General features: G+C 45.3%; 1 protein-coding gene across 1 annotated transcript; it reads left to right on the top strand.

The window, feature by feature from the left end:
• Positions 1 to 239: 239 nt before the first annotated feature.
• On the top strand, positions 240 to 16,054 carry LOC115457988 (sodium/potassium-transporting ATPase subunit beta-2-like). The gene is made up of 7 exons (XM_030187729.1): positions 240 to 471; positions 5,761 to 5,889; positions 7,012 to 7,116; positions 8,550 to 8,755; positions 9,282 to 9,350; positions 12,280 to 12,390; positions 14,425 to 16,054. Exons 1-7 carry the CDS (start codon positions 360 to 362, stop codon positions 14,584 to 14,586), a joined length of 894 nt encoding a protein of 297 aa, XP_030043589.1. The 5' UTR covers positions 240 to 359; the 3' UTR covers positions 14,587 to 16,054.
• Positions 16,055 to 24,894: the final 8,840 nt, after the last annotated feature.

Raw genomic sequence — 24,894 nt, 5'->3', positions numbered from 1 at the left:
AATCGAACTCAGTTCCTCAGTTGGCTTCTTTTTGGATTACAGGTGCAATGCACATAATTTGTGGTTGCTGATTTTTTTTTTCAATTACTTTTTCAAAAATTAGGGGAAATGCAAGCTATGGGCGGAGTCTCATGGCATATCCACCGAGTGGGCGGAGCCTGTAGGAGTATCGACAGGGAGTGGGCGGGACCAGTGAGAGGGTGGGTATATAAGTGGAGCTGGTCGAGGTTTGCGGAGCGTCACCTGGGCACTTTTCATTTTACACCCTTCCTTCCCTCTTTCTTCTTCCCTCCTTTCCTCTCCTTCTTTTCCTCCAGTTCTCTTCTTCTCCCCTCCGTTCCAAGCAGCCGGGCAGCAGGATGGCAGCCCTTTCCCAGAAGAAGAGCTGCCAGCAGCGGATGGACGAGTGGAAGGAGTTCATCTGGAACCCCCGCACTCACGAGTTCATGGGCAGGACGGGCAGCAGCTGGGGTAGGAAACCCGGGGCAACTGAGGGCAAATGGTCGCCACTCCCCCCCCCCCCCCAACCACGCACATCCGTAAACTCTTTGCATTTGCTGTGGCTTCTCGCAGTTCGAGCTCCGGGGATCAGGGGGCAAAAAAAATGGGGGAGCTGGGGGGTAAAGGGGATCCAGGAAAGGGGGACGCTGGGGTAAAGGGGATCGGGGAGGGGAAGGAGAAGGAAATAGGGGTCTTGGGGAAAAAGATGATCAGTGGGCAGGAAAAGGGGAAGTTTGGATAAACGGGACTTGCTGGAGCAAGAAAGGGGCAACTGGGGCAAAAGGTATCTGGAGGCAGAAAACGGGGGAGCTGGAGTAAAGGGGATCCGGGGTCAGGGAACTTGGGGGGGGGGGGGAAGAAACTGTCGAAAGTTGGTTAAAATGGATCCGAGGGTAGGAAATAGAGGTGCAAAGGGCTGAAGCAGAGGACACCTGGGGGGGGGGGGCTGGGAATGGGAGAACAGGAGCAATGGGGATCCTGGGGGGTAAGAAACAGGGGAGTTGGGCTAGGGGACCGTAGGCTAGGAAAAAGGGGAGTTTGAATAAAGGGACCCGACGATAGGAAACTGGAGCGCTGGGGCAAAAGAGACCCGGAGAGGCAGGAAATTGGGGGGGGGGGTGTTGGGAAAAGGGGATATGGGGGGGGGGAAGTAGGAAATGGGGGAGCAGGGGTAGAGATAATCCTGGGATAAAGGACGGATGAGCTAGGCTAAAGGGGACTCTGGGGCAGAACTGGAGACTGGAGCAAAGAAAACATGGTGGGGAGGGAGGGGGGAGAAACTGGGGAGGTGGAGCGAAAGGGGCTAGTTTGTAGGAATCCCTTATGCGCTAGATGATTCTCGGAGTTCCTCGCTGTTTGTCTGTCTCTCTGGGTACTGGGTTACATCATCGGGGTGCCCTCTGGTTGCTGAGTTATCCTTTGAAGCTTCTGTCTCGGGGGGGGGGGGGGGGGAGAATCAAAAGGGAGCTTGAATTAATCTTTGCCTGTGTAAAGAGTTCATGCGGGGAAGGGACAGCTACTGTTACCGCCGGGGGAGGAGGAGGGGGGTTAATCGGGGCATATTTTGAGTATATGAGAGGGTTGTTTGCTAGCGATGTGGGTATTAGCTGACTTGTGAAGTGTGCTGACTGGATTCTTGGGGGGGGGGGGGGGTTGTTCTTGCCAGTCTCCTGTTTCTGGATTTGCTTCCCCCGCGTCCTTCCCAGTAAATCCCAGTATCCTTATGGAGTGTCCCTCTGTACTGCGTGTGTGTAGGGACAGTATCCTTTTCTTTTTTAGGCATAAATTAGGCCAGGCAGGTTTGATGGGGATGATAAAGGTTTTCATGTTATTCCCTCCCCCTCTCTTCCTTTCTGTTTTCCTCTCCGTCTGCCTCTCATCCCTTTCTCTGGCAACCGGGTTCCCTTTTTCCTCGTTGGTCTATTTCGAATTCTCTTCCTCCAGCGGCTTATTGAGATTTCCTTCCCTTTCCCCCTTTATTCCCTCCTCCTGTCTGTGCCCCCTTTTGCCCCTTCTGCTCCTCTCTGCTGTTGGCTTCTCTCCTCCTCCCTTCCTTTTTTCCTTTTCTCCTTCACTACTACCCCCCTCCTCCCCCAACACCCATTATCACCACCATTTCTGCAATGTCCTTGTTCCCAAGAGGGGGGTGGGGTAGGGGGAGAATGGGGGAAGGGTGATCCAGTTCATTATATGATATTTATTTACAATTCAGGTGGTGGTGATGGTGCTCTTTGCCTGCTGCTTTTTTGGGTGAGTGGGGGTTGTTAACAGAATAGAATAGGACGACCCCACCCCCCCAGCCTGTCCTGATTTCTTCCCCATCTCCCCTCCAGTTTCAGGTCAGGCATATTGAAATTCATTAGCTGAGTGTGGAGAGTAAATGAAGACCTCCCCCCCCCCCCCCCTTCACCACACAGACACTCTCTTTCACTCCAATGCTGCATCTAGGGAGGGGGCAGTGAAGGAAAAACTGCCCTGGATTTCATTCACTTGCAGCCAAAAGTAATAATAAAAAAAAGAGCGTGACCTGGCAATGAAACTGCCTGTTGCTGTCCCCCCCCCCCACACCCAAAAAAGTGTCCGCAGTCCCAGAATGCTGGCTGCCTGGTCCTGCATGCAGAAACAGTCTCCATGCCCCCTGTCCTCTTTCCATCCTGCGGGGTGATTCCCTTCTTTACTGCCCCTGCCTAGTGGGATTAAAAGATTTAGGTAGTGCAAGGGAGGGGGAGCTGGAATGTTCTCTTCCTGCTTTCCTTTGGGGGGGGGGATTAAATGATTCTGTTTCTTTTTAGCATGGCTCTATCAGTGTCCCTGCACTAGGGACCAGGATCGCCTCCTCTCTTCAGCTCCAAGCCGGCACAAAACTTATTAGCCCAAAATATAAGAGCTGACCCTGGAAAAAGACTGCTCAGTTTATTTTCAGTCTTTTTTTTTAATGTCATATCATTTTTATTGTTATTAGCAACATAACAAAGAAATGAACAGTGCAGCGGAATATTGATTCAGGAATCGAATAGCCTTGTCTATCAAGAAAAGATGAGCCAGGGGAAAAAGATACAAATCCCAGTAGACCAGGGAGGGAAGTGTTATCTCAATCCATTGAGTTCCCATTGCTCTCCACAGATTTCTTGTTGGGTGGGAGGAGGGGGGGAGAGTGACTGATGCTGGCTATTCCCCCACTATCCTCACCTAGACCCGGGAGAAAGTAGGGTACCAGTACCCAGCAGACAGCTGAACCCCAGTGGCAGTTGCAAAGGAGAGAATATTTCTGAAGGGCACATTATCTAGTATCAGGCAAGGTGCAATTTAATTATTTTTGTGATGGGGTGGAGGGGGCTGTCGGACCACATTTCCTGATCTCCTATTGAGGTTGGGGCTCATCTCTTTGCAGAATGCGGTATCCTACACCCCCCCCTCCCCTGCCCCCTTGCAGCCTGTTTCTGTGTACTTGGAGCTGCTGGATTCTCTCATGCATCAATTAATACAGAGCTGAGACAGAAGCAGCCTCCTTCCCCCCCACGGCTCCTTGGCATGAAGAGCTGGGGAAGCCGGTTTTACAGGGGCTGCTCTTCCAGCTCAGGTCTGCTGGAGTTGGTTTCAGCAGGTTTGAGGAAGAGATAGAGCTGAAAGAACCTGTTACTGGGTGGATCCCTTGTTGTCAGAAGTGAATATCTTACCTGAATTGCTGCTATTCCCTGGAAATGGTCTCATCTCCCTCCCTCTTCCCTCCCATGCCTCGCCCCACTTTTCCGTTTCCTCTACTGTCCCAGTTCTCTCCTGCCTATCCAGCACTTGTGACTTTAGTGAACCTTCCTCTGATCAAAACTTAAAAATAAGCCCTTTGGGAGTGGAAGCCATTGCGATCATAATTATTAAAGTAAATATAAACCCCAGGATTTTAGCGCCCATTAAACACACAACCTGGCACATGGGATGTCAGCCTGACTGATACAAGCAAGCTGCTTTGGAAAATGGGGGCTACAATATCATCGAGGCACTCTTGAAAGTGCACAGATTTATACCGAAGATAACATATCTGTTCACCATTGTTCCCTATACAAGACAAAAGCACATAAGTAATGCCATACTGAAGGTCCATCGAGCCCAGCATCCTGTCCCCGACAGCGGCCAGTCCCGGTCAAGGGCACCTGGCAAGCTTCCCAAACGTACAAACATTTTATTTATTTATTTTTATTTTGGTGCATTTGTACTCCACACTTTCCCACCTAGGCAGGCGCAATTTTATACATGTTATTCCCGAAATTGTGGATCTTTCCCAAGTCCATTTAGTAGCGGTCTATGGACTTGTCCTTTAGGAAACCGTCCAACCCCTTTTTAAACTCTGCCAAGCTAACCGCCTTCACCACGTTCTCCGGCAATGAATTCCAGAGTTTAATTATGCGTTGGGTGAAGAAAATGTTTCTCCGATTTGTTTTAAATTTACTACACTGTAGTTTCATCGCATGCCCCCTAGTCCTAGTATTTTTGGAAAGTGTGAACAGACGCTTCACATCCACCTGTTCCACTCCACTCATTATTTTATATACCTCATCTTATTTTAAGGATAAAACGCTCATTCTGCCTGCTGTGCCCCATGAATGAGTTATGCCTAATCATTTAATATTAAGGATAAAACCTCCCCTCCCCCCACTGTCCGTCATATACGAGTTACACTGTATCACTTTATATTAAGGATAAAACACCCCCCTTCCCTCACTTTCCCATACTTTAGTTACACCGTATCACTGTATATTTAGATTAAAATGCCCACTCCCCTCACTGTCCCCAATACACAGGTTATGCTGTATAACAATGTGTTAAGAATTAATTGCTCATTCTTTTCATTGTCCCCAATGCACAAATTACACTATATACATTTATATTACAGATAAGACACCCATTTCCTTCACTGTCCTTAATACTATATTGTGTTTTCATTAGGTATAAATCATTTAAACCTGTATTTTCAGATACCAGGTTCTGAAGTTTCTTTTTAGGGAAAGGGAAATGGGACTTGATATACTGCCTTTCTGAGGTTTACATATATTCAGGTACTTATTTTGTACCAGGGGCAATGGAGAGTTAAGTGACTTGCCCAGGGTCACAAGGAGCTGCAGTGGGAATTGAACCCAGTTCCCCAGGATCAAAGTCCACTGCACTAACCACTAGGCTACTCCTCCACTCATTCCACCAATAAGAGCCAACCTCATCAGTGATGTCACAATGGCTTGATTGCCCGATACTTGGCTCACTTCTGATATTGTGATGTCATAAGGGGAAAGGGGACTTGATATACCGCCTTTCTGAGGTTTTTGCAACTACATTCAAAGCGGTTTACATATATTCAGGTACTTATTTTGTACCAGGGGCAATGGAGAGTTAAGTGACTTGCCCAGGGTCACAAGGAGCTGCAGTGGGAATTGAACCACTGCACTAACCACTAGGCTACTCTTCCGCTCCACTTTTATACATGTGACATTTGAATAATTGAAATTCTTGCAGGTGAAGAAAGCGAATGACCTTGTATCATCCTTTTAAGGACATGAGGGTTGGAGGCAGGGCTGCGTCTCTCATTGCTTTCTGCTCTGTCATTTTAATTAAACTGGACTAATGCCATCTCCCTTATCATTTCAGTTGGCAATTTTCTGCAGCTCATTATTTGGTGATTCTTGGAAGCTGGGAACGGGGATGTCACACTAGTTGCCTGCCCTCCTCTCCAGCGTTGCGTGTGACCAGTCTTTCTCTCCTTTCTCGTTGCAGCCCTGATTTTGCTCTTCTACGTGGTCTTTTATGGATTCCTCACAGCTCTCTTCTCCCTCACCATGTGGGTGATGCTGCAAACGATTGACGATTATGTTCCGACCTATCAAGACAGGTTGGCCAATCCTGGTAAGCATCTCCTCTCCCGCTCTTTTCCTGTCTTTCAGGATGCGATATGTCATAGGACACGGCAACCTGGATGAAGTGGGTGGCATTATATTGAGATGGTGAAGGTTTCTTCCCCTCCTTGGGGACATGGGAAATAATAGAGCTAAAGTGAGCAGGAGAACCATGGTGAGAAATCAAGAAGAATTTCTAACTGAGGGCAGTTGAGTGTTGGACAAGTTCCTCAAGGAATGGTTGGAAACTCCATCATTGGATGCTTTTAACAGCAGGTCAGACATATCACTCTAGGATGAAGGATTCTGCCTCCATTGATTCATTGACCTCCTGAGGGTCTCTGCCAGCCCTTTCTTTCTATGACTTTAGATGACCCACCTGAAATCACTTCAAACCCTATTTTTCTAAGGTGTTAGATAATCTTTTAAGGTCACATCCAGCCTTATCTGTCCATGGTTTTAGATGATCCTTCAATGTCACCTTCAGCTCTATCTTTATATGGTGTTAGATGATCCCTCAAGGTCACCTCCAGCCCTAACTTTCTATGGTGTTAATGATCCCTTGATTGCTTCAAGCCTTATCTTTTTATAGTTCTAGATGAACTTACTATTCCTTGGGTCTCTTCCAGCCCTATCTTTCTCTGACTCTAGATAGCCCCATCTCCCTTCTCCCTTCTCCCCCAAGGTCCCTTCTAGCTCTATCTGGTAGGAGGCAGCCATGATGTGTGTGGACTCCTTGTGTCCCTTCTGTTTTCACCCTCCTTACGTATCTTCACTGCTGTAGTGTATCGTCTTAGTCTGCTCCCACTTCAGTTGTGAAGCATTTTGGTTTTGTACATCATAGTGATGTGATGAGTCTTGAATGAACTGCAGTATAATAACTGTTACAAATAAATACATATTTTTAAGGTGTCAGGTGATTCCTCAAGATCACCTCCAGCCCTGTCTTTAGAGGATGTGGATGTGCCCCTGAGGTCCTGCCCATTTTTCTCTCTCTTTGATTTTTCTATTGCCTTGCTTTATGGGGGCAGCTTCATTCATTGTTCCAGGATACCCTGTGATCCAAGGCATTGTAAGATTTCACCGTAGGCTGAGAGCTGACAGCTCAAGTTGTAACTCCATTCTCTTGCAGGCTTAATGATTCGGCCCAAATCTGATAGCCTGGATATTGTATTCAGCAGCTCAGACAATGCAACCTGGAAGACCTATGTGAACAAACTCGATGATTTCCTGCCAGGTAAGTGTTGACCAGCAGGATCCCCTCCTCCTATACCTGAATCTCTAGGCACTAAGACAAGAATTGGAAATGAGATAAGTTTAAATCCTATTTATGTCACTGTTTCTGAAGATTTACAGGCCAGTGTGTGTTGGTTGTCATCGCAGTTTTACCACCAGCCTCACAACGTGAGTAGGTGCTGGGGCATAGAATTGTGATAGCTGCCCACCTGGACTCCATTCTCACTACTGCACCAAAGTCCATCTGTCACGTTTCGTAACCACCGCTCAGTATTAGCTGTATACTTGGGCATAGGAGCCAACTTTTCAAAATGATTGGGGATGCTGAAAATTTTTTTTTTACAGGTGGTGCATTCCCTCCTCCCTCTCCTGTCCCTCCTCCCTCTCCTGTCCCTTCCCCTCCCCTGTCCTCCTCCCTCTCCTCCCCCGTCCTCCTCCCTCTCCTCCCCCTCCCTCCTCCCCTCCCCTTCCTCCTTCCTCCTTCCTCTGATTTCCAGGCCCTCCTCCCTCCAAGTTCCAGGCCCCGCTCCCTCCCTCCCAATTCCAGTCCCTCCCAGTTCCAGTCCCCCTCCCTCTGAGTTCCAGGCCCTCCTTCCCACCCTCCCAGTTCCAGCCCCCCCCCCCCCCGTTCCAGGCCTCCCTCCCTCCCCCCCTTCTCCCTCCCTTCGAGTTCCAGGCCCCCTCCCTCCCTTTGAGTTCCAGACCCGTCCCCCTGAGTTTCTGGCCCGCACGTCCTCTCTCCCTCCCTCCCTCCGAGTTCCAGGGTCCCTCTGAGTTCCAGGGCCCCCCTCCCTCCCTCCGAGTTCCAGGCCCCCTTCCTCCGAATTTTAAAAGTCATCTTACCTCGTTACGGCGGCAGCAGCAGTGAAAGGCGAGCAGGCTCGGCGCTTCAGCCTTCCCTTCTCTCTCAGCTCTGGTCCCGCCCTCATTTCCTGTTTCCACAAGGGCGGGACCAGAGCTGAGAGAGAAGGGAAGGCTGAAGCGCCGAGCCTGCTCGCCTTTCACTGCTGCTGTCGTCGTAACGAGGTAAGATGACTTTTAAAATTCGAAGGAAGGGGGCCTGGAACTCGGAGGGAGGGAGGCAGGGACTTTTAAAATTCTGGGCTGGCGAAGGGAACTTCCGTTGGGTGAAATATTGGGGGTGCTCGAGCACCCACGGAGTCGGAGCCTATGCACTTGGGGGTGCAAGGACTTTATATGAAGGATCTTGTCACTTATTTCATGATAGGCTACAGCTGCTACAGTAGCATAAAGATACCGTTGACACTGCGTAGCTTTGTATTATTGATCCCCAATAAAAAAAATTACGCCAAATACTTTTAACTAATAGGTGCTGTTTGTCTTGAACCTGGAAAAGACCAGGAGCTGCCCTTCTGAAGCTCCATTTGTAAAGGTTGTGTGAACACCCTTTTCCCCATTTCTTCTCATCCTCAGCCTACGATGATATGAACCAGACATCAAAAAATGAGAACTGTCCCAGTGGCACTTATTTTGAGGAGAAAGACAAAGGCAACGTGCAGAATCACCCCAAGAGGGCATGCCAGTTCAAGCGTAGCTTCTTGGGAAGGTGCTCGGGGCTGGAGGACGCCACCTATGGGTATTCAGAGGGAAAGCCCTGCGTCCTCATCAAAATGAACCGGGTGAGTACCTATGGGGTAGGGGTAGGCGGGGCTTGGGATCCCTGCAAACAGACCAGTCGGACACCAGAGTTGGGTTGGGAGAGATCTTTGTTCAATCATCTTCCTCGGACTCCTCAGTGTTTGAGTAATTATGGAATGAAGGCATAGGATTTTGCCTGACGGGGCTGATCTAGTCCCAGGCTTACTCCATTGTAAGCAGGAACTTGTAATCTTGATTTTCTTAGGGAATGTAATGAGGGAATCGGAACTACAGATCCCTACACACAATGGGGCTAAGCCCAGCACTGACTCAGCCCTGTTGGGCAAACCTGGATCCAGGTGGCAACCCTTCTCCAGGGAGGAAACTGATGCAAATCTCTGGATCTGCGCCAATCAATTAAAATGACATCAATTATGAATATTCTCTCAAAATCTTCCAACTTCATTTGAAAGTTATTTACTGAAGTGATGGGTTTCAGTGGGTTGCGCAGGGTTGCGCAATCTACCACCCTTCATCAGCTAACAGGAGGTTCCCTTGTCTTTCCAGGTTATTAACTTCAAGCCCAGGCCCGTGCCAGCGACTAATCCCTTTATAACCATCGACTGTACAGGAAAGGTGAGACTTCAGGCTCTAATCACCTGGTACTTTTTTTTTCCCATCTGTATCTTGCTCTCCCCTTTCCCATTCCCTTGGTGCTTTCTTGTTTCTTCTCTTCTATGTCACATGCTCTCCATGTTTTCTTTCCCCTTGTTCTCTTTGTATTCAACATTCAGAAGTACAAGCCTGGAATGAATAATTCAGTAAGAAAAAAGCGCAGTGTCATTGACCCAGAATAAGCTTCTGTACAGGGCCGTGCCAAGGGTCTCTGGCGCCCCCCTGCAGACTACCAGTTGACGCCGCAGCCCCCCCCCCCGCACCTGCCTGGCTTCAAGGCAGCGATTCCCCTCTCTCCCTGAGCCCTACCCTCCCACCCATTTATGCCCATCTGTCCCCTGCCCCCGCCATTCATCCCGATCAAGCAATTCCCCTCTCTCCCTTCCATGAACCCTGCCCTCCCATCTATGCTCCTCTTTCCCCTGCCCTCCCGCTCCCATGTAGGAACTGCCCACCCTCTTCTCCCCCCCAAGATCCCTTTCCTTTTTTTTTCTTTTAAATTTACCTTCCTCCGGCAGCGCAGCGTCAGTGAAGGAGGCGGCGCTCCCGTCTCTAGCCTTCCATTGGTTCGCTCAGTGTTCCGCCTTCTTCTGACGTCATGGATGATGTCAGAAGAAGGCGGGACACTGAGCGAACCAATGGAAGGCTAGAGACATCGGGACTGGGAGCGCCGCCTCCTTCACTGACGCTGCGCTGCTGGAGGAAGGTAAATTTAAAAGAAAAAAAAAAGGAAAGGGATCTTGGGGGGGAGAAGAGGGTGGGCAGTTCCTACATGGGAGCGGGAGGGGCAAGGTAAGCACGCAGCGGCGGCGCCCCCCAGAGGATAGCACCCCCCTGCGGCGCTTACCCCGCTTACCGCATCGGCACGGCCCTGCTTCTGTATGGTGCAGAACGGGTCTTCAAAACAAGCGTTTATTGAGTGGAAAGGTTGTAATGAGTTCTAGGAAACCTCCAGAGAGTAAATTAAAGCATCAGTAGCGTCAATAGTGTTTAGAGAGTACCCTTGAAAACTCCCACAGGGTATAAGAACTGAGGTCATCTTCTCTCAAGTATGTATAGCACAGTCGGCCTTCTGCCTTCAAGCCTAGAGAAGCTTCCATAGAATGTAGACCACAGAATGTCATATGCCTTGAGCTCTAGAGGTTGGAGGAGTAGACTAATGCTTAGAACACTGGGTTGAGAACCAGGGATGCCCAGTTCAGATCCTGCTACCGGGCAAGTCACTTAGCCCCTGATTCTGTATATGGTGCTTGAAGTTGGGCGCATGTGCAGTTTAATTAACTGACAATAATTGGGTGCTAATGACCAATTATTGTAGTTAATTGGCACCAATTAGAATTTACAATGCGCCTCATGCTAAGCGTTATTCTATAAAGATGCGCACGTAAATTTTGTAGCGTGCAACCGAAAAGGGGGTGTGGTCATGGAAGGGACATAGGCGGCTCAGGGGACGTTCACTAAAAATGCACGCAGTATTATAGAATTTGGGGGATTTGGCCAGCTTGATACAGTTAACTCATGCCTTTTCATTGGCATCTGAAGGCGAGCTACATTCAGTCTTTCCCCAAATTTTTAATTTCCAGACTCATTTCCAAAGGGCTAGATTCACTAATGTGTGTTTTCACCTTAACACAAGTGGGACTTGTGTTAAATCTATCCCTAGTAAGTACCTGAGAGAATGGAGAGTGAGGTGACTTGCCCTGTGGTCGCAAAGAGAATCAGCAAGGATTTAAACCCTCACTTTCCTGCTTTTCAGTCTGCTGCTCTAACCTCTAGGCTACTCCTCCACTAGCTTGATAAGTGTCCAAAGAATGGTGTCTACAAACCCTTTCTCACCTTCCCCACCTCTAGATTTCCACAGAGTACAGAGCAAACAACTAGAAAAGAAGAAATCAACATGACAATTGTGTTGGAATATTTACACAAGTACAAAAGTACATAAGTGTTGCCATACTGGGACAGGCCGAAGGTCCATCAAGCCCAGTATCCTGTTTCCAACAGTGGCCAATCCAGGTCAGAAGTACTTGGCAAGATCCCAAAACAGTACAATACATTTTATGCTGCTTATCCCAGAAATAAGCAGTGGATTTTCCCAAGTCCATTTTAATAATGGCTTATGAACTTTAAGGAAGCTATCTAAACCTTTTTAAACCCTGCTAAGCTAACTGCTTTTACCACATTCTCTGGTAACGAATTTCAGAGTTTAATTACATGTTGAGTGAAGAAATATTTTCTGCGATTCGTTTTAAATTTACTACTTTGTAGCTTCATTGCGTGCCCCCTAGTCCTAGTATTTTTAGAAAGAGTAAACAAGCGATTCACATCTACCCCTTCCACTCCACTCAGTATTTTATATACCTCTATCTTATCTCCCCTCAGCCGTCTTGTCTCCAAGCTGAAAAGCCAAGCTGTTGCAGCCTTTCCTCATAGGGAAGTCGTCCCATCCCCTTTATCATTTTCGTCACCCTTCTCTGTACCTTTTTAATTCCACTATATCTTTTTTGAGATGCGGTGACCTGAATTGCACACAGTATTTGAGGTGCGGTCGCACCATGGAGTGATACAAAGTCATTATAACATTCTAGTAAAGAGACTTAAGCTTCTGAAAAACCCTTGATGAGTTGTATCAATGGCTCTAGATGCCTCAAAAGGAAGGAGAAAGGAGGGGTTCTCAATGATGCTTCTAGAGAGCACAAATAAAATGTTAATCACTGAATTATCTTTTTCACCTGGTCATTGTTGATGTGGTTATGCAATTGTTCAAAGATTGAGCCAAGTAGCTAAACTTTCTGCATCCCAGTGAGCTCACTGAATGGGATGCCCCGGTGCCAGAGGGCCATTACTCTGCAACTATTCGCCATTATCCCATATCTCATCTTTCCTTTGACAGAAAGATGAGGACATCCAGCATCTCGGGGATCTTCAGTACTTCCCGAATAATGGCTCCAACTTTGGCACTATAGACCTGATGTACTTCCCTTACTATGGATATAAGGTTCAGGTGAGTACAATCTTAAGTCATTGCCACCTTTTTTGCCTGCTACTTCCTGACTTATTTATTTATTGGTTTTGACTTTTGAACCCCACATTATCTCGAACATGCTTGAGATCAATGTGGCTAACAGCAAATAAACAACAGACAAGGTTAATGAAGCCATAGACAAAATATCAAATATAGACCATTGATGGCCAGTTGCAATCTAAGATACTCCATCAATGGATGGAAACCTCTCAAAGAGGAACGTTTTCAGTCTTTTGCGAAATACCAAGTAATCAAGCTGACCCGTGATTGCCATTGGCAATGAATTCCACCACTTAGCACCCTGGTATCTAAAGTCAGCAGAGTGAACTGACTTATAGCGTACTCTCTTGCAATCTGGAAGATGGAGTCTATGGCAGTCCCTAGAACCAGAGGTTACGTTGCATTGGGAAATAGATATTAAAGGCTGCATATAATTCAGTGTCATGCCGTATAATATTTGAAAGACGAAAACACATAATTTAAAAAATAATCTTGGTTTTAATGGGCAACCAGTGCAGCTTGCATAATAATGGAATGGCTCTATCAAAACACGATACCTTGAGAACAAGCCTAGCTGCAGATGGAATTGCAGTAATCGAACTGAGTTGAAACCAAGGATTGAACTAGCAGTCTAAAGACGTCTAGTGAGAAATATCTGATTCTCCTCAGCTTCCAAAGAGTCCTGAAGGTTGTTTTCACTATTAAGGAAACCTGAGGCTTGAACGTGAGGTGACTATCTATTAATACACCAAGTACCCTAAGCGTAGAGTCTAGGGGGTATGACACGTTGTCAATAGTAAAATTATTATATGCAGTACTGTCAGAGGGATTGGTTACTACAAGAAATTTAGTCTTATCTCTATTTAACTTAAACTTAAATTCAGAAGCCCAGGATTCCAACAAATCCAGACCAAGCCTAATAATCTTAGGGACAATTTCTGGAAGACCAGTTTTGAAAGGGATATAGATTGTATGTGTGTTGTATGTACATTTCTTGGTGCAAAGACTGGAGCAAAGTCAACTGAAGTGAAATATAGAATCTATCACTCTTCCCCCATTAAGTTATTAGGGGGGGGGGGGGGTCTATATTCAAAGCGATTTACCCAGGCAGGAGAGGCTGCTGCCTAGTTAAATCAGCTGTGCAGGGTTATCCACTAATATTCAGTGGCATTGAACTGAATATCCCTTCTAACAGCCTAAGCTGAACCCAGCCATGTTGTGGATGTTCCGAGACAGGAGACATTCTAGAATAAGGTTGCCAACTGGATCCGGAGTTGATCCAGTCCTGGGTTTACCCCATTGCATGCAGGGATATGTAGTCTTGCTTTTCTTAGAGAATGCGATGGGGGAATCAGAATTACAAGTCCCATTATACACTGGGGTAAACCCAAGACTGGATCAACCCTGTTGGGTGAATCTGGACCCAGATGACAATCCTAGTCTCCATACATATTTCTGTTACTACACGGAGCCAGTACGTTCATTTAGATATATCCTGGTCTACTGAGTTTCCCCCCCCCCCCCCCCCCCATTGTTCCACAGTTTTTGAAGCAAAGGTTGTTTTTCTTCTGTGTCCCCAAGTGTTTTCTTTCTCCAATATGAATTCATTACTGTATATCTTATGGACTGCTTGATAAACCACATTGCCAAAATAAAAGTGAGTGGGGAGTGCCGGCCATCTGTGTGTACCTGGATAATGCAATGCTGGTGGCCGGACATGGCCAGGCATTGAAGATCGGGATATAAAAATGCTACCAGCTTGAAAAAACACCATCCACCACTGGATTGTCAACTGGATTCCCTGGGAGGTTAAATATTTCATACACTATCGTGTTCCCAAAAGCTACGCGGGATTAGTCCTAACATGGATGGCATTCCTATCATGAAATGGTTTTCCTCTTCCTTTCTTTATCATTTAGTTCTTCCCTCCTTTCCCTTATTTCTCTTTCATACAAAAAGGAACTTTAAAATAATAAAGTTATCAACATGCTGGTTATCTTCCTTGTCGTCTAGGCAAACTACACCCAGCCACTGGTGGCTGTGCAGTTCCTAAATGTGACACAAAATGTGGACATCTATGTGGAGTGCAAGGTCTTAGCCCAGAACATCAAAAACGACGATGACAGAGACAAGTTTGCTGGGAGGGTGGCCTTCAAGCTGAAGGTGAACAGCTAGACTCTTGGTTTGGCCTCCTGTTTTCTGCATTGGATTTGTTATTGAAGGACTTAAGCGAGATCTCAGGAGGATTCAAGGGTTAAGGGAGCAGGATGGGTGGGAGATGGGGAAGATGTTTCTTCCTCATTTTCTCAGAGGAAACCTTGTGAATGGAGAGAGGAATGATGTGAAGACGGGGTGAGGGTCACCAGAAATTGTGTTTCTCGAGAGACAAATAGGCACCGGTCTTTTTACTCCTTTTAACACCACGGTTCCGTCAACAAGATGTCACAAAGGGACAGAAATGTGACATTTTATCTCACCATCTCTTCTCCAAGTTTCTGGATTACTTCACTTTACTATAGTGTTTCTATTTGCCAGCCTTGGAGGTCTTCAAAGAGAGTGTATCATCTTTTAATATGCCCATAGTAACTGTACATTGTGTAAATCTCTCTTCATTATTCAATTGCCTGCTTTGATTTTCTCTTCATTCCCCATGTATAAACCCCCCTTTCCCATTCTAGAACCCACTTTCTCCTGCTACAGAACTGAGTTCTAAACAGACGAGGAGAATCTGAAACAAACTTTGCAGTCAGCCTCAGCGTACCAAATGGCAGCCATTTTGAAAAGCATACCAAAATGGCAGCCATTTTGAAAAGCATACCAAATGGCTGCCTCACTTTGGTGGTGGTGATCAGGTAAATCTTGAGAGCCCTGAATGACAGAGAATGGAAACCAGCAGGTTTCTCAGGCTAAGAACTCATGGCCCCTAAATCTGGAATTGATATGCGGTGTAAGGCAACATAAATATGGTATGGTTTTATTTTATTTTTTGCATATCCTTCCACACTACGGTGGCAATTTTATGAAGTGATTTCTGCATGTAAAGTGTGTTTTTCACATGGGAAATGGTAAAAAAAAAACCCATCACTAAAGTACTGTACTTAATAAACGTAAACTGCTTTAGTTGTACCACAGAAAGGAGGTATATCAAATCCATGACCTTTAATATGGGGCTTACGTTTCTGCGGTCTGTGCATAGGCGTTCCCAAGGCTATAATTTGGGCATAGTGGGGTGAAGTTGTGACAGATGTGAACACAGTATAGGATACATGTCTACATTTACACCTTCTTTGGTGCTGTGCTACCGGGGGGCATTGTACGAGCCTGTTTATTTTCGAAAGATTTTATTGATGACGTTAATTCAGTACAACCAATCCAATAAAGGTACAATGCATGCATTCATAAACAAACTTCAACAAAGTGTACGAGCCTGTTTATAAAGACACGTGGGCTCCTTGAGATAAAATGGCCTGCCCCACCCCCCAAATACCAATTCCAGACTCCAGCTTGAGGTAAGTGCCCTTCACTTCTAAAATAACCTTGTGCTATAATTTGGTCTCTTTAGAACTAAGGGGAAGGGAAATGGGACTTGATATACCGCCTTTCTGAGGTTTTTTGCAACTACATTCAAAGCGGTTTACATATATTCAGGTACTTATTTTGTACCAGGGGCAATGGAGGGTTAAGTGACTTGCCCAGAGTCACAAGGAGCTGCAGTGGGATTCTATATATAGTGCTGAAAGTTGGGCAGTGAAAAGGTCTACGCTGAGCCCCTGTTCTATAAAGGGTGCCCGACCTTTCTAGAATACTGAGCGTAAGTCTGGTGTGCAAAGTTAGGCGTGGATTGGAATTATTTTATATACTTTTGGGAACGCCCATGACTCCCGTGACCACACCCCCTTTTGGGTTGTGCACAGGAAAAAGTTAGGCACCAAGTTATAGAATAGCACTCAGGGGAGATCTATGCACGACTTCAATCAAGTGCCAATTGGTGCTAATTAAGTGGCCAATTAATACCCACTTCCTTGTTAAGTTGCGTAGGGATCTTGAATCTGTGCACAAATTCCGGCACCTAATTTTTGACGCTATATATAGAATCTGAAGGTAAGTGATGTGTCATTTCATTGTATCTTTTCCTGCCCAAATGTGCCAGTGGGCAATGGTTAGGACCAGCCTATTATGGTGGACTTACAGCAGTTTCGGCTTTAGCTCTTGTGACAGTGTCATATGGCCTCAGGGATAGAAGGAAGGATGGAGGGATTGAAAGGGATCAAAATATTTTCATAACCAGGATCAAAAGTCATGCTGAGGGAGGGGAGAAGTGAGACGTCTTGAAAAGATGCCTGCTTTTTCCTTACTGTCCCCCCGTCCCCCCTTTCAAACTTGAGGAACAGAACTTTGGCATATGGGATTTATTGACATGGAATAAATGTTCGGAATGTACACTTTTAATGCCTGCAAATGTTGCCCTGTTTCATACAGAAATGTTTCACGCCTGTACATTTTGCACTTTTACGCAAAGAACTGTTTACTACCTGTCTCAGATTTTACTGTAAATGGAAAAACAATGAATAAAAATAAAGATAATTTGTGTTTTATCCTATGCTTTTGATTATGGGAAAGGAAGAGAGTGAGGCTTCTACCCATCAGACATTTTTTTTTTGTTACATTTGTACCCCGTGCTTTCCCACTCATGGCAGGCTCATTGCGGCTTACATGGGGCAATGGAGGGTTAAGTGACTTGCCCAGAGTCACAAGGAGCTGCCTGTGCCTGAAGTGGGAATCAAACTCAGTTCCTCAGGACCAAAGTCCACCACCCTAACCACTAGGCCACTCCTCCACTACCTAGAGTGCCTTATGGTATTTTCAAACCCCCGTGCTCTCTGCATTTTGCTCGTTTCCTCTGGTACTTTTGAGCCTTTTCTGGAGTTTTCTCTGATTTTTTTAAGCCGCCATTCTCTCTGCATCCTGCTGGAGTCTCGTCCAACGTTTCCAGTACCCTTTGCCCCGTGCACTTTGCTGAAGTCTTTCTTGCTCTCTCCTATCTTAAGCACATTAAACACCCCTTAAATGAATGTAGGTCACCAGCAAAACCTTAGAATTCTGGGAGCTGAGCGATCCTTTGGTAGCGGGAGAGATGGAGAATAGGGCTTTGTGTGTTATGTAGGCACAGTGTGCTCATGGACTCCTGTGCCACACTGAAGAAATGCTGCCCCCCCCCCCCCAACTTGTGTCTAGGATGTGAAGACAGGAAGAATTACTTTCTGGCCAATCTTGGTCCTTTACAGCACTGGGAAAGGAAAGAAGCTTAGCCAGTGTGTGTGGGGGGGGGTGGGGATGTGGAGGACAGATATTCAGACACTTCTTTGCTCCCACTTTCACTCCGATACAGATGTGGCATAGCAACTGCAAACTTGGCAAGCTTCCAAGAAATGCCGGTGCCCTTGTGCACAAAGAAACTGGGACATGTGACAAAGTCTGGCTCCCAGCCCAGAGAAGAGCCCTCTTCCTTTGCAGAAGGGTCAGGGGAAAGTGGGGGGGGGGGGAGGAGGAGGAGGAGGGAGAGCCTCACGCGGAACCATCCCCCATACTGTCAGAGCTGCTACATCTGGACCACATTCTCTAATTCTAGAAAGCAAATTATTTTATCTCTCTGAGCTGGTGCTGGGCAGATCCGTTGAGTGTTCTTGGAACTGGCTAGAAGGAGGGGATGGGGGACCTGAAAAGGAAAGCAACTGGATTTGTGTGGTGAACACACTGATACTGAATTGCATTAGACAAGAAGAAACCTCACAGTCTTTTCTTTCCAAGAGAAAGATTTGGAGTGGGAACAGTAGAAAAATACGTAAGTCTACTTATTCCAAATAGTAGGAATCCTGTAGCGCTCCTGAAGGCTTTTAAGAGCACACAGCCATACCAATATGTAGTTGAAAGAAAGAGCAACCATGCAGCAGCTTTACATTACCACTGGTAACCAGTGAAACCAGCACCACAGAACTCTTATAACCTGTAGTGTACAGGTCCTCAAACATTCCCTGCAGTGGAGCCCCCTAGAACCACATTTCAGCACCACGGACAGCTCCAGAATGGCCCACACAACAGAGTACTTCATAGGCAACCCCAAACCACCACCATCAGGTATGGCTCCAGAACTAGTCCATAACATCTTGTAGGCTACTTTCAGTATCACAATGACTTTGATTTATTTGTGGATCATATAAGCAGTCACGCTTTACAGTTGTCAGCTGAGATATATCCTGAGAAGGGTGGACAGGAATAACTGAGCAGACTGGATGAACCGATTGGTCTTTATTAGTCATAATCTACAATGGTCCTTTGTAATGCATTCTGCAGTGTACCTGCTCCAGAGCTATCCTTCAACCTTCCATCTACGCTGCACGAGTGTCCTCCTGCTTTCCTACAAGTGGGAATTGTGCATCAATATCAATAATGAGGGACAGGCAGGTACCCTGGGAGTCCTGCAGAGCCTGCCTGCCCTTTGCAATTGAAAACATGATATTAATGAACCACCCTGTCAGCAGGAATACAGATGGAGGACACCCATGCGGCTTAGAGGAAACATTACACAGTGGAACCTATCTGTTAAGTCCTTCACAATTTCATGATTCTGGTCAGAGAAGAGTACGGTTGACATTTCTCTTATTACCTCTCGCCTAGATTATTGCAACCTGCTTCTCACCGACCTCCAACTTAGCCATCTCTCTCCTCTTTAATCAGTCCAAAACTCTGCTGTGTGACTCATTTTCCACCAAAGTCGCTATGCTCACATTAGCCCTCTCCTCAAGTCACTTCACTGGCTCCCTATCCGTTTCCGCATTCAATTCAAACTTCTCTTACTAACCTATAAGTGCATTCACTCTACCGCTCCCCAGTATCTCTCCACTCTTGTCTCTCCCTACGCCCCCCCTCGGATACTCCGCTCTGTAGATAAATCTCTCTTGTCTGTCCCCTTCTCCTCTACTGCTAATTCCAGACTCCATTCCTTTTATCTCGCTGCACCTCACGCCTGGAATAGACTATACGTCTAGCCCCGTCTTTGGCCGTTTTCAAGTCCAGGCTAAAAGCCCACCTCTTTGACGCTGCTTTTGACTCCTAACCTCTACTCACTTGCCCTGTCCTTTTATCCCCACCTCTTTAATTCCCTTACCTCTTAGTTGTTCTGTCTGTTTACCTGTCTTATTTAGATTGTGAGCTCTTTGAGCAGGGACTGTCTTTTCATGTATGATGTACAGTGCTGCGTAAGCCTTGTAGCGCTATAGAAGTGATAAGTAGTAGTAGTAGTAGTAATGTAGAAGCCTGCCCTTGCAGATCAGCAACGCGGCCGCGCAGGCTTCTGTTTCTGTGAGTCTGACGTCCTGCACATACGTGCAGGATGTCAGACTCACAGAAACAGAAGCCTGCGCGGCCGCGTTGCTGATCTGCAAGGGCAGGCTTCTAGATGGAATGTTGCTAGTGGAGGAGTAGCCTAGTGGTTAGTGCAGTGGAACATGGAATGTTGCTACTATTGGAGATTCTGTTGCTACTATTTGAGATTCTACACGGAATGTTGCTACTGTTGGAGATTCTGTTGCTACTATTTGAGATTCCACATGGAATGTTGCTATTCCACTAGGAACATTCCATATTTAGATTGTGAGCTCTTTGAGCAGGGACTGTCTTTTGTGTATGGTGTACATCGCTGCGTAAGCCTTGTAGCGCTATAGAAGTGATAAGTAGTAGTACAATTGACATTTCAAGATAACCAAAATTTGCGATTAATCCCTGTTCTTAAACCAATGGTATTCAAATCTATATCCTGGATATTTAGAGAGGATGTTCTGAAAACAATATTTGCCAACACTGGGTATGAAACCCATTGCTGCTGCAGAAGACCTGAACCTCTCTCCAAACCAGCACACACACACACACACGCACCCTCGGAGAATGTAGTTTGTTCGCAGTCCTTCAGGATTGATTTTGAAATTGTGGACATTGGTATCCTGCATCATTTTCCAAGTGTAGGCAAAGTATAAAGTCAACATAAATTTTGGAAGAGCATAAATTTATTTTATTTTATTTGTTACATTTGTATCCCACATTTTCCCACCTTTTGCAGGCTCAATGTGGCTTGCATAGTACCGTTAATGGTGTTAGCCGATTACGGTTTGAACAAATTCATAGTATGAATGAATACAAAGTGATAATGTGGTATAATGAGGTATATGTATGGTAGGAAACGGGGGGAACTTTGAGAGGGAAAGGGGGAAGAAGAGTCAGGTAATGTCCGTTGCAGTCTTTGGTTATGTTGTGTCGCAAGTGACCGGTATTTTTATGTTGGGTCGGTGGGGTATGCTCTTCTGAACAGGTTTGTCTCTATACGAATAAGATGCACCTATCAACTCAGATATAGGGGAAAAGAAAAAGAAGAAGTAATGCTTATGTAGGCAAAGCATAAAGTCAACATAAATTTTAGAAGAGCATTAATGCAATCAAAAACATATCACATATTGTAGGTGAGATAATATAATGATATAGAAAGCATCATATTATTATTATTACATTTGTACCCCGCGCTTTCCCACACATCGCAGGTTCAATGCGGCTTACATAGTAAATGGAATTACAAAGTCTTGAAGGAGAATATTACAAGTTGTAGTAAACATAGTAATAATGGGGTTTTAAGGTTATGTAAATTGAACATGGAGAGGTAAACAAAGATAGGATGATCAATAGGTAAAGAGATTGGGAGGGGTAAGGAGGAGGAAGGATGGAGAGGTAAATTTGAGGGATGAGCATAAGGAGATTGGGAGATATGGTCTAAGGTATAATAATCATCAGGACAGGAATCATGTGGGTGGGCTTAAAAAGTTAAGTTGGGTCATTAGGGTAAGCTTTCTTGAAGAGATGTGTCTTCAACATTTTTCTGAAGGGTAGATGGTCGTTGATTGTTCGGATGGTATGTGCATCATTTTCCAAGTGTAGGCAAAGCATAAAGTCAACATAAATTTTGGAAGAGCATAAATGCAATCAAAACATATATCACATATTGTAGGTGAGATAATTTAACGATATAGAAAGCATCATATTCACACCGGGCCTCTTTTACAAAGCCACGCTACCGATTCTCGTTGCGGCAAATGAGAGGAAGCCCATTCAATTCCTATGTGCTTCCTCTCATTTGCCACTCTGGAATCGCTAGCGCGGCTTTGTAAAAGAAGCCCTGTGTGAATATGATGCTTTCTATATCGTTAAATTATCTCACCTACAATATGTGATGTGTTTTTGATTGCACTTATGCTCTTCCAAAATTTATGTTGACTTTATGCTTTGCCTACACTTGGAAAATAATGCAGATACCATCAGAACAATCAATGACCATCTACCCTTCAGAAAAATGTTGAAGACCCATCTCTTCAAGAGAGCTTACCCTAACGACCCAACTTAACTTTTTAAGCCCACCCACATGATTCCTGTCTTTATGATTATTATACCTTAGACCATATCTCCCAATCTCCTTATGCTCATCCCTCAAATTTACCTCTCCATCCTTCCTACTCCTTACCCCTCCCAATCTCTTTACCTATTGATCATCCTATCTTTGTTTACCTCTCCATGTTCAATTTACATAACCTTAAAACCCCATTATTACTATGTTTACTACAACTTGTATTATTCTCCTTCAAGACTTTGTAATTCCATTTACTATGTAAGCCGCATTGAACCTGCTATGTGTGGGAAAGCGCGGGGTACAAATGTAATAATAATAATATGATGCTTTCTATATCATTATATTATCTCACCTACAATATGTGATATGTTTTTGATTGCATTAATGCTCTTCTAAAATTTATGTTGACTTTATGCTTTGCCTACATAAGCATTACTTCTTCTTTTTCTTTTCCCCTATATCTGAGTTGATAGGTGCATCTTATTCATACAGAGACTGAGAGCCATTTAAGTCTCCAAATGCTTGAAATCGCTACTGGAATGTCATTGGTTCTTTATTTTCGTTAGGTTTACAGTTCTGATGATGGGAATACTGGTTTGGTTAATATTTATTTGAGCCTATTGATATGTCATGCATTTCCAATGTTGAGTACTACTAATGGGCATACTGCGTTATTTAAGCTTTGCCTTGATATGATTTGATGTCATCATTTTGCAATACATCCTCATGAAATGTCAATGGACTGAATCATCCAACTAAACGCCAAAAAATCTTTGTTAAAAAAATGTAACCTTGACATATTACTATTGCAAGAGACTCACTTATCAGACAAATGTATGAGGTTTAATCCTCCGCGGATTGGTCACTCAATTTATACACCTGCTCATTCTGAAAAAGGAGGAGTAGCTAATTTATTCAAAAAGAATCTTCCAGTTCATATTCTCCGACAATGAATGGTCGATGGGCAATTGCCATGCTACAGTTTGGTCCTATACAATTTTCTATTATGAATAGTTATATACCCAATATTGATACACCTGACTTCGTACTTCAAATCAGAGAGGTTTTATTAGAATATAGTACTGTACCCGTCTTGTTGGCTGGAGATTTTAATGTTACTTTGGATAAAATCTTGGATCGTCAGTCTAATTGCATTCAAAGTCAAACCAAAATGCGAAAGGAACGTCTTGTAACCATCCATGCATTAGATCTCGTGGCCCCTAGAACACCCTGATGGTCATTTTATTCTGCTCTACATCACTTAAACTCGAGAATAGACTTTTTTCTTCTCTCTATATCTTTAATAACTCAGACCATTGACATGAAAATTGATCCAATTTAAATTGCTGATTGAGCAATGATCCATCTTAAGTTACAGCTTGACTATAGTAAACCAAAGCACTTATGGAGATTTAATAATAAATTCCTTGAGGATTCAGATTTCATCCCAAAAATGGATAATTTTATAATGCATTTCTACACATAACATGATAAGATATTTTTATATTTTTTGTAAAAAAAAATACAATAAAATGATGTAAAATTTAAAAAATAATCACCCCCTGTTCATTATCTCCCCTGAGGCAGCTGTGATGCAGTGAGTGGGGAGGGAGCACTAGGGGGGCGTGTCACACAAGGCAGGGGCTCAAGACATTCCTGCTGTAGGCAAGGTAAATTACAGGAAGATAATTGTCTAAGGCTGCCAACTGGATCCAGATTCGCAGGACAAGGTTGATCCAGTCCTGGGTTTACACCAGTGGCATGCAGGGACTTGTAGTCTTGCTTTTCTTAGGGAATGCAATGGGGAAATCAGAACTACAAGTCCCACCATGCAACAGGGTAAACCCAGGACTGGATCAACCCTGTCCTGCAAATTTGGATCCAGTTGGCAGCTTTATAATGGTATTCTGAGTCCCTACACATGCCTAAAAGGTGAATATATGACCAAATTGTCACAAAAGCAGGGATGGGTGCCTGAGGGTCTGCCATCACCCCAAGGGACATTTAACTCCTTTTTACCCCCCCCCCCCCCATGCTCCAACCACAATTTCCCACACTCCACTGCTCTGAAAATATTCTTCCATTTGCAGCCTTGTTAATCTCAGAGAGGAGGGAACAAGGACAGGGAGGCAAAGATTATAGGATTTACAATGAAGGGTTGGGACAGGGGATGAAGGAAGCTGAGTCATGTTTACTAAAAGGATTTAGTGGTACCTGAGTATGTTAATATCCCGGAAGCCACTAGTGCATATGCCACTCAGGTCTGGATGGTGGGAGGGTAAGAAGCTCCCAGATGGAATAACTCAGCACATGCTGCAGGTCTCATCCAGCACTGCAACTCCACATGTGTGGGAATTCAGAACATGGGGGCAGATAAGGACATACGACTAAATCTAATCTCTGCCCAATTTCCTGGTACCTTACAGCAGACCTGTCTGAATGCTGGTTTTCCTCCCCCCTTCTTTTCAGTTAAGAGCCCTCTGTGCTCTGTCACTGATTTTCTCTTCCTGACTTGCCCCAAGAGACTGTTCCGTGCTTCCAGCACACATGGAACCCTGCAGCTCTTCTTACACGCATGGAGAGAGAGAGAGAGAGAGCATGTAACTATGCATGTGACATCTGTCTGTCTTTATATACATTATAACTCTCAGGAAATAGAGCCCAAGGTGCCAGCAAAGGGTAAAGAAGGACTCTGAAAGGCAAATCCAGAGAGAGATGAAGAGGACAACCCATCCCTAGCACCTCCTACCATAAAACCCAGAGCACAGACTGCAATAAAGATAAGGGTACACAGTGAACTTTACCTGAACCCCTGGGTCTATCCCAGCCTCCATGCTCTCCATCCCATAAGCTTCAAACTCCCTCCTCCCCAGGGCCTCCACTTCTTGTCATCCCAAGGTCTATAGACTCTCCATCACTAGGCCTCTACTGCCCAGCTTACCAGAGCCTCTGTTTCCACTCTCCCAGGGTTTCCACACTCCCTATCTCTGGAGCCTTGCTTCCATACTCTCTAGGACTTCTGAGCTCGCCCTCCCCTT

Source organism: Microcaecilia unicolor, chromosome 14 (genome assembly GCF_901765095.1).
Source record: "Microcaecilia unicolor chromosome 14, aMicUni1.1, whole genome shotgun sequence".
NCBI classification, from domain to species: domain Eukaryota; kingdom Metazoa; phylum Chordata; class Amphibia; order Gymnophiona; family Siphonopidae; genus Microcaecilia; species Microcaecilia unicolor.
Note: the sequence above shows the minus strand (reverse complement) of the source record. Positions and strands in the feature narration are given on the sequence as shown.